Source organism: Muscardinus avellanarius, assembly GCF_963383645.1.
Source record: "Muscardinus avellanarius genome assembly, chromosome: 8".
In the NCBI taxonomy this organism is placed as follows: Eukaryota; Metazoa; Chordata; class Mammalia; order Rodentia; family Gliridae; genus Muscardinus; species Muscardinus avellanarius.
The window spans coordinates 38,069,658-38,081,670 of NC_137794.1; the positions used below are offsets into that span (position 1 = coordinate 38,069,658).

General features: G+C 38.6%; 1 protein-coding gene across 4 annotated transcripts in view; it reads left to right on the forward strand.

The window, feature by feature from the left end:
- The window catches only part of DOP1A (DOP1 leucine zipper like protein A), a gene marked incomplete at both ends in the record, with an annotated part of 86,154 nt that overhangs the window by 2,167 nt on the left and 71,974 nt on the right, over nt 1-12,013 (forward strand). For 3 of the 4 annotated variants that reach the window (XM_080700016.1, XM_080700018.1, XM_080700017.1), the window contains 4 exons: nt 1,728-1,909; nt 6,798-6,968; nt 10,155-10,344; nt 11,384-11,482. In XM_080700016.1, the coding sequence (XP_080556142.1) occupies nt 1,728-1,909; nt 6,798-6,968; nt 10,155-10,344; nt 11,384-11,482 (642 nt within the window). Of the gene's footprint in view, nt 1-1,727; nt 1,910-6,797; nt 6,969-10,154; nt 10,345-11,383; nt 11,483-12,013 lie in introns of those variants that run through there. The other variant, XM_080700019.1, reaches the window with a different exon arrangement.

The window sequence follows — 12,013 nt, forward strand, 5'->3', positions numbered from 1 at the left end:
ACCTCTGAGCTATACCCCAGCCCTATTCTATCTTATTCTTTCTTTCTTTCTTTCTTTCTTTCTTTCTTTCTTTCTTTCTTTCTTTCTTTCTTCCTTCCTTCCTTCCTTCCTTCCTTCCTTCCTTCCTTCTCTTCTCTTCTCTTCTTTTCTTTTCTTTTCTTTTCTTTTTGTGGTACTGGGGTTCCTGGAACCCTTCTACCTCCGGGGTACACTCCTAGACCTATTTTTATATTTTTATTTGGAAACAGGGTCTCTTAAGCCAGTGAGGCTGGCTTTGAACCTGCACAATCCTCCTGTTTCCGCCTCCCAAGCACGGGGATTACTAGTGTGCGCCACCATGCCCAGCTTTTATTTTTTCTTTTTGAAACAGGGTCTCACTAAGTTGCAGAGGGCCTCACTAAATAGTTGAGGGTGTTTGCGAACCGCGTCCTCTGGTCTCAGCCTCCTAAATGCTGGGATTACAAGCGTGCACCAACACATCCGGCACTAAATCTGTATTTTAGTCCAAATTTAATGAATTTGGAGATCTGTTGCTGATTTTTCCATTGTACTGCCTTTAGCAGTCATTTTATATATTTCAACCTCAGTATTTTCTGTGGTAAAAAAGAACTTTGTACATTTTAAAATAAATTTTAGTGTTAGCATATTATTTTCATTCATTATGAGTCTTCATTTTATGACATTTTATCAGTAATTTATTATATTGTAATACTAAAGGATTGCATCTATAAGATTTCTTTTGTTAGTAAATAACTAACCTTGGATCTTCTTACAGAAATCTTTCCTTGACCATTATCTCTAAAGAAATGTTGTGGTTGAATAAGTAAAAAAGCTGGGTGTGATGGCATATGCTTGTAATCCCAGTACTTAGCAGGCTGAGACAGAAGGATCCAGGTTCCTGGCCAGCCTCAGCTACTTAGGCTCTTCACAACTAAGTGAGACCTTGTACCAAAGTAAAGAATAAAAATAGGGCTGGGAATGTTGCTCAGAGGTAGAATGCCCCTGGGTTCAATCTCCAGTTCCACACACACACAAAAATTGTTTCATTCAATTGGGAAATTAAGTTTTTAGAAACAAATGGGCAGTTATAATCTTAGGTAGATTTTCTTATAAGCAATAGATATACTTGCTATACACTAAAGCAGTGGCTATCCCCTCTTCCAACAAACTATTCAAGGTGTCGTAAGATTTTCTTTGTGTATTTCAAGCTGGGCGTGGTGGCACACGTTTGTAATCCCAGCATTCGGGAGACTGAGACAGGAGGATCATGGTTCACGGACAGCCTTAGCTATTTAGTGAAGTCCTCCACAACTTAGTGAGACCCTGTTTCAAAATAAAGAATAAAAATAGAGCGAGGGGTGTAGCTTGGAGGTAGAATGCCCCTGGGTTCTATCCCCAGTACCACAAAAACAAAACAAACAGCATATCAAAAAGTAGATTAAATAAATGCTGATTCATGACATTCTAGCTATTTGTTCTTATGTCAGATATTAAAGATTTGCAAAAATCTAAAATAGAGCCACTCAATTCGTTTTGGAAAATATTTTTCATTAAAAATATATTTCTGTTAACATGTAATGGGTATAATTTTAAAACAAATTAATATTTTAATTACAAATAAGAAATACAAAACCAAAAATGTATAAAAATGTGATTATTTTTATAATACTATGCTAGAAAATGAAAATGAAATGTTTTTCTCAAATGTAATAAATGTTTTGTTAAAGGTTTTACAAAATAATGCAAAGTACCAGGTAGTACCAAAAAAGCTGACCATAGGCAAACGCCTAGCTCAATGTCTACATCCAGCATTACCAGGTGGAGTTCATCGGAAGGCACTTGAAACATATGAAATTATCTTCAAAATCATTGGACCTAAGCGACTTGCCAAAGATCTTTTTTTATATAGGTAAGAATAATTTTTATTATCTGCTTACATACAATATAAATATGTTGCTAAACTATTTTATGCTTTCTGCACTAAAAACTAAAAATTTACAGCTCTTAATGATTAAAAGGTTTTGAGCCAGGCATGGTAGCACACGCTTGTAATCCCTGCACTTAGAAGGCTGAGACCAAAGGATGGCAGGTATATGGGCAGCCTCAGAAACTTAGCAAGGCCCTCCACAACTTAGAAAGATCCTGTTTCAGACTAAAAAATAAAATAGGACTGGGGGAGTAGCTCAGAGGTAGAATATCCCTGGGTTCAATCTCCAGTATCATAAAAAAGATTTTGATATTGATCTTAATTATTTGAGGTAATTTAGAAATATTTAGAATGTTCTTTAAGATATTTTTTATGAAAAGATATTATTCAAAATTGTTGAGACTAGCTGGGCGTGGTGGTGCACACTTGTAATCCCAGCATTTGGGAGGCTAAGACAGGAGGATTGTGGTTTGCGGACAGCCTCAGCTATTTAGTGAGGCTCTTTGCAACTCAGTGATACAGTGCTTCAAAATAAAGAATAAAAATAGCGCTGGGGAGTGTACCTCAGAGGTCGAATACCCCTGGGTTCCATCCCCATTACTGAAAAAAAAAATTGTTGAGACTATAGTACAACTTACTTTTTTAAACTTGAAAGCTATCCTAAGAAGTTTTCAAAATTATTGACCATTCTTAAAATAATCTTTTCCCTTGGCTTCTGTGAAACCACTTCATCTTGTTTGGGTACTCTTTTCTTTCTTCTTCTTCTTCTTCTTCTTCTTCTTCTTCTTCTTCTTCTTCTTCTTCTTCTTCTTTTTTTTTTTTGTGGTACTGGGGATGGAATCCAGGGACATTCTACCTCTGAGCTAAACCTCCAGCCATATATATATATATATATATATATATATATATATTTAAATTTTGAAATAGGGTCTCACTGAGTTGCAGAGGGCCTCACTAAGTAGTAGCTGAGGCTATCTGCAAACTGATCCTCCTATCTCAGTTTCCCAAATGCTAGGATTACAAGTGTGCACCACCACACCCAGCTTCTTTGGGTACTCTTTTCTAAATCTCCTTTACTAAGCTTATTTATCTGAACTCAGCATAGGCCATTTCTTAAGGCTTACTTCTTAGGTTTTCACTTTATTTTTTCTCCTTGGGCAAGGACAGACTTTTAAAAAACTTTTATTATACATATCTAAGGGATATAACATGATGGTATGACATACATAAAGATGATATAGTGGTTACTATCATTAAGCAAATTAACATATCCATCATCTTACATTGTTACCCTCTCTCTTTTTTTTTTGGTGGTATTGTGGTTCCTGGAAACCCTTCTACCTCCGGGCTACACTCCCAGACCTATTTGGAAACAGGGTCTCCTAAACCAGCACGTGCGGCTGGCTTCCAACCTGCTAGCTTCGAACCTACGCGATCCTCCTGTCTCCGCCTCCCAAGTGCTGGGATTACAAGCATGCACCACCACGCCTGGCAACCCCTCTTTTTTTAACCCCTGATCCAGGAGCAGCTAAAATCTACTCAATAAAAATCCTAATACGGCCGGGCATGGTGGCGCACGTTTGTAATCCCCGCTCTTGGGAGGCGGAGACAGGAGGATCACGCAGGTTTGAAGCCAGCCGCGCTGGCTTAAGAGACCCTGTTTCCAAGTAAAAAAAAATAATAAAATAGGTCTGGGAGTGTAGCCCGGAGGTAGAAGGGCTTCCAGGAACCCCAGTGCCACCAAAAACAAACAAAAAAATCCTAGTCCAACAGTCTTGTTTAAAATTGTATTTATTTATTTATTTTATTGAAAATGGTATACATTTAAACTGCTTGGTGTCCTCTCCCTCATCCCTTCTGCCCTCGGTTTTCCTTTTTCCTTCCCAACAATGAGTGTCCAGGTTAACCATGCTATATTCATACATATTCAGATGAAGCTCCTCCATTAATCAACCTCAGACTTCTTCCTCTCCTGTCCTTCCATTCTAGCTTTGCTGAGATTTCTCCTCTATTGTATGGAGTCCCTCTGGTATCCCCAATGCTCCCTAGTTTGGGCATATTAGAGAAAACATATGTCCCTTCTCTTTCTGTGCTTGGCTGATCTCACTTAACATAATGTTCTCTAGGTCTTTCCATCTTCTTGCAAATGACATTGATTTTGTTCTTTTATATAGTTGAGTAGAATTCCACTGTGTGTATTTCTCATAATTTTGCAATCTCTTCATCTGTTGATGGGGACCTAGATTGGTTCCATATTTTGGCTATTACAAATTGTGCTGCTATGAACATAGATATGCAAATGCAAATCAAAACTACGCTGAGATTCCGTCTAACCACAGTCAGAATGGCAAGCATAAAGAAATCAAACAACAACAAATGCTGACGAGGATGTGGGGAAAGAGGAACTCTTTTACATTGCTGGTGGGAGTGCAAACTAGTTCAGCCACTATGGAGATCTGTGTGGAGATTCCTAAAGAAACTGGGACTAGATCTACCATATGATCCAGCTCTACCACTCCTGGGTATTTTTCCATAGGGGTTGAAATCAGAGAACTACAGCAACATATGCATACCTATGTTCATAGCAGCACAATTTGTAATAGCTAAAACAGTCTTAATCATAGCCCTTATGTTATACATTAGAATCAAGACTATTTATTAATAATTAATTTATTTGGTGGTACTGGGGTTCCTGGAAGTCCTTTTACCTCCAGGATACACTCCCATGGGCTACACTCCCAGACGCATTTTTGTTTACTTTTTTATGTGGAAACAGGGTCTCTTAAGATGCATTTTTGTTTACTTTTTTATGTGGAAACAGGGTCTCTTAAGCCAGCAAGGCTGGCTCCGAACCAGCGCGATCCTCCTGTCTCCGCCTCCCAAGCGCGGGGATTACAAGCGTGCACCACCACACCCGGCTGAATCAAGACTATTTAATTCTACTTTTCTTTGTCTCGTATCACTTATTCTCAATCTCCCTCTCCCACCTTTTGTAAACATGGTTTTATATTTTATGTATCAACACTCAAATTGACATGTTTAGTGCTGTGTCTATCTTTAAACTTCAGACCTGACACATCTCTGTGTCAAGCAAATACAGCTATACCTTTTCAAAATCAAATTAATCCTTTGCTCCTGTAACCCGGCCTTCCAGCAATGTACTGAAGCTCACTTGCAGAAGCTTGAAATCTTAGTTATACATGCTGTCTTGTCAGTCTGCCCACTTATCCCATCTCCATGTACAGTCAGTCACTGAGCGTTTTCTCATAATGTTTAAGATTGCAGGGACTGTGTAGTCAAACTAGCTCTAGCTTTTGGGCCATTTTCACCTCTCTGTGCTTGTATCCTCATCTGAAAAATGCCCTTAGGGTCAATCTGTTACACTTCCCTCTATATACACACATGTAAACACACACGTAGACATGCGCGCGCGCACACACACACACACACACACACACACACAGTGTCATGCTTCCGGGGTTTCTGATAAAATGTTAAAAGCTACCAATGAGAGGTTTGACTGAGAGCAGCAACTTCAGGGCATTTCTGTTATGATGTAACAGGTACAAGCAGTACCTGTTAATAACTAATAATAAAGATATGATTGTGAAGATTCAGAGGATTTTTTTTTGGTGCTACTGGTGTTCCTGGAAGCTCTTCTACCTCCAGGCTACACTCCCAGATCTATTTTATAGGCTTTATTTGGAAACAGGGTCTCTTAAGCCAGCGTGGCTGGCTTCGAACTTGCGCGATCCTCCTGTCTCTGCGTCCCAAGCTCAGGGATTACAAGCGTGCACCACCACGCCTGGTGTTCAGAGGATTTTTTATATTAAAAAAAGTCAGCTGGGTGTGGTGGTGCACACTTGTAATCTCAGCATTTGGGAGGCTGAGAATGGAGGATCGTGCTTCACAGACAGCCTCAGCTACTACATAGTGAAGTCTTTTACAACTCAGTGAGACCCTGTTTCAAAAATATAGGGCTGAGGCCGAGCGCATGCTTTTAATCTCCGAGCATGGGAAGTGGAGACAGAAGGATTGCGTAGGTTCGAACCAGCCTCACCGGCTTAAGAGACCCTGTTTTCAAATAAAATATAAAATAAGTCTGGGAGTGTAGCCTGGAGGTAGAAGGGTTCCATCCCCAGTACCACCAAAAAATAAATAAATAAACAAATAAATAAAATAAATAAAAATATATAGGTCTGGGGATATAGCTCGGAGGTAGAATGCCCCTGGGTTCCATCCCCAGTACCACAAAAAATAAAAAAGTCTGGGAGAGTGACTTGGAGAGGAGAAACATGGTGATTGATTGAAGGTTGGAGTAGAAAGGTCAAGAATCAACCAGATATATAAAGGATGCATTATTTTCAAATGTCAGTTATAAGGGAAGAAACTGGTTTGGGGGAAAGAGGAGAATTCTGTTTTAGAATTGTGAAAATGAGCACATTGTCAATAGCTAGATAACTACTGGGTTTGAGTTTGAAGCTTAGATGAGAGAACTGGTTTAGTTTAATGGATGTAGAATTCAACGTATAGGATCACTTGAAGCAAGTCAGTGTAACTATTTCATTAAAAAATAAAAGTTTAGCCAGGCATGGTGGCACATGCTTGTAATCCCAGTATCTGGGAGGTTGAGACAGGAAGGGGCAAGGATCCTGGCCAGCCTCAACAACTTATTCTGGCCCTCCACAACTTAGTGAGACCCTGTTTCAGAATAAAACATAAGGACTGGAGATAGAGCTCAGTGGTGAATGCCCCTGGGTTCAATCCCCAGCAACAAAAAAGGCTTATACAGATATAATTGGATATGAATTAATATTTTGCCATTGTTTTTCTACTTTCTCTCCCTCTCCTTTGTTTTTATTTTAAACAGTTCTGGATTATTTCCTCTTCTTGCAAATGCTGCCATGTCTGTGAAACCAGCATTGCTCAGTCTATATGAGATATATTACTTGCCTTTGGGTAAAACCCTGAAACCTGGTCTGCAAGGGTTGCTAACTGGTATTCTCCCGGGCTTAGAAGAAGGATCAGAGTACTATGAGAGGTAAAATGGTGTTTGATGCTTAACTGTTTAATCCAAATCATGGATTTGTCAGCAAGTACCCATAAATATGTTTTAGCATCACTAAAATGAATAATTCTAGACATTTCAACATGTCACATTAGGATTTATATAGCAGAGCTGGGCATGGTGGCGCATGCTTGTAATCCCAGTACTTGGGAGGCTGAGACAGAAGGATTGTGTAGGTTTGAAGCCAGCCTCAGCTACTTAGTGAGTCTCTCAGCAGCTTAGACCCTTTTTCCAAATAAAATATAAAATAAGTCTGGTAGTATACCCTGGGGGTAGAAAGCCCCTGGGTTCCATCCCCACTACCACACACACAAAAAAAAAGGTTTCTATAGTAATAAAAATTACTATGTGTGGTCTGTGTTAAATACTGAAAATATAGCTGCATAGTAAAAGCACAGACTTTGGAGGTAGATAGACCAGGTTCAAATGCTGGGCATACACACACTGTGGGGGCTTAGGAAAGCTTTTTTTTTAGTTTAAATACCTATAAAACAAGCAGCATATCTACTTTAATATGCTGTTGTAATAATGAAATCACTGGGTCCAGTGCTTTGCATATATAAATCACTCAAAATATTGTGACCCATAACTTAAAATATTAATAGAATAGGACATTTAGATTAGCAAAAAGAATAGAAGTCGGGCGTGGTGGCACACACGTGTAATCCTAGCATTTGGGAGGCTGAGACAGTAGTATCGCAGTTCGCGGACAGCCTCAGCTACTACTTAGTGAGGTCCTTAGTGAACTCAGTGAAACCCTATTTCAAGATAAAGAATAAAAAATGGGTCTGGAGTATAGATCAAAAGTAAAATGCCCCTGGGTTCCGTCCCCAGTACTGCCAAAAAAAAAAAAAAAAAAAAAAGAAAAGAAAATTGGTCCATGTATTACTTCATATTTACTAATGGGAAGCTGGGCATGGTGGCACAAGCTTGTAATCTAAGCATTCAGGAGACTGAAACCGGAGGATCTTGGTTCTTGGCCAGCCTCAGCTACTTAGGCCCTTTGCAACTCAGTGAGACCCTTTTTCAAAATAAAGAATAAAAAGTAGGGCAGGGGGTGTAGCGCGGAGGTCGAATGTCCCTGGGTCCCATACCCAGACCCGCAAAAACAACAACAACAAAAAACCCCAAAAAAACAAACAAAAAACCCCCCACATATTTACTAATGGGAGAAAATACCCTAACACCAAGAACAGTGCTGTTTCAGCAGCTCTTAATATGACTCTTGATATGTTAGCTTTTCAAAGAAAATTGTCTGATCTGTTTTAGAGCCCATTATTTCATAGAGCTAATGGTTATAAATAATGCATAATGGCATTAAATATCTTCAATATCTCTTCACTTAAATTTTTACCAAGCTGGACATGGTGGCGCACGTTTGTAATCCCAGCATTTGGGAGGCTGAGACTGGAGGATCACAGCTCGTGGACAGCCTTAGCTACTAGTGAGGCCTTTTGCAACTCAGTGAGACCCTGTTTCAAAATAAAGAATAAAAAATTGGGCAGGGGGTGTAGCTCAGAGGTCAAATGCCTCTGGATTTCATCTCCAGACCGTCAAAAAAAAAAAAAAAATTACCAAAAAAAGGAAATTAAATTGAGGTGGCAAATATGCCAAGCTGGGTGTGGTGGCACATACTTGTAATCCCAGTACTTGGGAGCCTGAGACAGGAGGATTGCAGGTTTGTGGCCAGCCTCAGCTATATAGTGAAGTACTCTGCAACTTAGTGAGAGCCTATTTCAAAATAAAGAATAAGCTGGGTGTGGTGGCACACACTTGTAATCCCAGCATTTGGGAGGTTGAGACCAGAGGATCGCGGTTCATGGACAGCGTCAGCTACTTAGTGAGCTCCTCTGCAACTTAATGAGACCCTGTTTCAAAGTAGAGAATAAAAAATAGGGCAGGGATTGTAGCTCCGAGGTCGAATGCCCCTGGGTTCCATCCCCAAACCCACAAAAATAAATAAATAAATAATAAAAACAGGGCTGGGGGTGTAGCTCAGAGGTAGAATGCCTCTAGGTTTCATCCCCAGTACCATACACACACACACAAAAGAAAATGCCAAATTTACTTTGAGTATATTTAATGATTTAAATAAGTTATTCAAGTCCATTGACCAGTTACTTACTCTATTTTGTTATATTTCAGCTGTTTCCATAATGTAAGAACATAATCCTGGGCCGGGCGTGGTGGCGCACGCTTGTAATCCCTGCGCTTGGGAGGCGGAGACAGGAGGATCGCGCAGGTTCGAAGCCAGCCTCACTGGCTTAAGAGACCCTGTTTCCAAATAAAATATAAAATAGGTCTGGAAGTGTAGCCCAGAGGTAGAAGGGTTCCATCCCCAGTACCACCAAAAAAAAAAAAAAAAAAAAGAATATAATCCTGATAGTGGATTGCCTTTATATGCTACTTTGAAAATAAATATTGTCCTTAAAGCTTGTCACTTGGCTTTACAAATTTAACTATTTTATTGGTTTATAATTTTAGAAATTTAATATGAAATTATTTTCTTTAGCTTAAAAGCCAATTTTTGTTTTAGATTATTCTCCTAATGTATGCATATAATCAATACCACTTAACCCCGCGCTTGGGAGGTGGAGACAGGAGGATCACGCAGGTTCGAAGGCAGCCTTGCTGGCTTAAGAGACCCTGTTTCCAAATAAAAATATAAAATATGTCTGGGAGTGTAGCCCAGAGGTAGAAGGGCTTCCAGGAAACGCAGTACCGCAAAAAAAAGAAAAAATTATACTAGTTACAATTAAAATTAAAATTTTGTAAAACATCAATACAAGATATGTTCTTCTGTCGGATTGCTGTTAACCAAAGTGTGTACTTAGTGTTTTATTGCTTAGAATAGTTTAGCAACCCATTGAGGTAAAATAGGTCCTGTGGTGGTGTTTTTGTTCTCTTTATTTTACAGATGAGACGAAACAGAAGAAAAATTGATTTCCATAAAATACACAACTAGTAAAGAGTGGAGCCAAGATTTAAACCCAGTCCTCTGGATTTATTATTCTGTTATTTTTCTAGTCTATCACACTTGTTTCTATGATGGAGCATATGACTACAGTGCATATACTTTCATAAATTTTTGGAAGAGAAAAATTATTTACTTCTTTTAATGTGACACTAATTATCTTCTTTCTTATACCACTTTTTCAGAACAAACACATTGTTGGAAAAGGTTGCTGCTGCAGTAGACCAGTCAGCATTCTACAGTGCCCTTTGGGGTAGTCTTCTCACTAGTCCTGCTGTGCGTTTACCTGGCATCACATATGTTCTCGCGCATTTGAACAGGAAGCTTTCTATGGAAGACCAACTTTATATAATTGGCAGTGATATTGAGTTAATGGTAAGTCTTCTCAATATATGGTTGCATATTTCACAAGTATTTCTTTAAATCATGCACTATGCCAGGCGTGGTGGCGCATGCTTGTAATCCCCGCACTTGGGAGGCAGAGACAGGAGGATCGCGCAGGTTCGAAGCTAGCTGCGTGCGCTGGCTTAGGAGACCCTGTTTCCAAATAAAAATGCAAAAATAGGTCTGGGAGTGTAGCCCGGAGGTAGAAGGGCTTCCAGGAACCCCAGTACCACCAAAAAAATAAATAAATAAATAAATAAATTTATGCACTATTACAGACTGATATTGAGGATCATGCCATGAATAAAATTTTTATTTTCATGGAGGTTACATATTTTTCATCAAGGAAAATCAGAGGCCAAAACCACAATTTTTTATTTTATTTTATTTTTAAAATTTTTTTTGTGGTACTAGGTGTGGGACCCAGGGCTTTTTTCTTTTTAACCTCTGGGCTATACTCTCAGACCTATTTTATACTTTATTTGGAAACAGGGTCTCACTAAGTTGCTGAGAGCCTTATTCAGTAGCTGAGGCTGGCTTCAAACCTATGCGATCCTCTTGTCTCAGCCTCCCAAGCTGGTCTGTCTGTTTCTATAGTTCTGCTTTTTCCATAGTGTTATATAAATGGAATCATACTGCATAATAGCCTCTAAATATGATTTCTTTGATTTTTCATAACATATTTAAGATTTGTCCATTTGTTTATGGGTATTGCTAGTTCCATATTCTGCTTTATGATGGTACCACAATTTGATTACTCATTCATTAGTTAATGGACTGATGAATGCATCCAATTTGAGCCAATTATGAATAAATCTAAATCTACTATAAATATTTGCATACAATCGTGTAGCCATATCTTGGGACTGATTTGATGAAAAAATCACTAGAAACTTCCCCCATGTGGTATACTACTGACAGTGAAAATTTGTTTCGTGAGCTCTTTGATCTGCAGAAGCATACTTTACTAAAGAAAACAAATAATTGTTATTTTCATAAGCAATAGTTGTTAAAGTCTGTCTTATTTCAGGTAGAAGCAGTAAGTACTTCGGTGCAGGACTCAAGTGTTCTTGTACAGAGAAGCACACTGGACCTCATACTCTTCTGTTTTCCATTCCACATGAGTCAGGTAAAACATTAATGCTGATATCAGTATAAGGCAAGAAATCTTGGGAAATCATGGATTCATGATGTGTAGCTTTTTAATACCTTTTATAATACCTTTAGGTATTAAGGTGATTGTTTTGTTTTATAAATCATTGTGCATGGGGAATAAATTCCTTTTGAGCAGTGAATTTGAGAAAACTGATTTCCCAATTTTAAAATTGATTTCTCAAGTTTAAGAAAAATTATTTGTTGAATTGATAAGAATATGGTAATTGAAGTAGATTATTTCATACCTTTGGGAAAAAAGTAATTTTTCCCAAAAAATAGGAGATGCTCATTGCTAACTCTGAATAAGCCGCTACTCTTGAGACCCAGGCCTTCTACCCAGCCAATGTTGTTCTATTTTATGTTGTCTCCTTTGATGATTTGGGGACGCATGCCAGAACCTCAGCAGTATTGGGTAGAATTTGAGAATTACATACTTTGTCACTTTATTACAAATAATATCAATTAATTTGATAGATCATGAATGAAATATTCTTAGTGTCCTCAT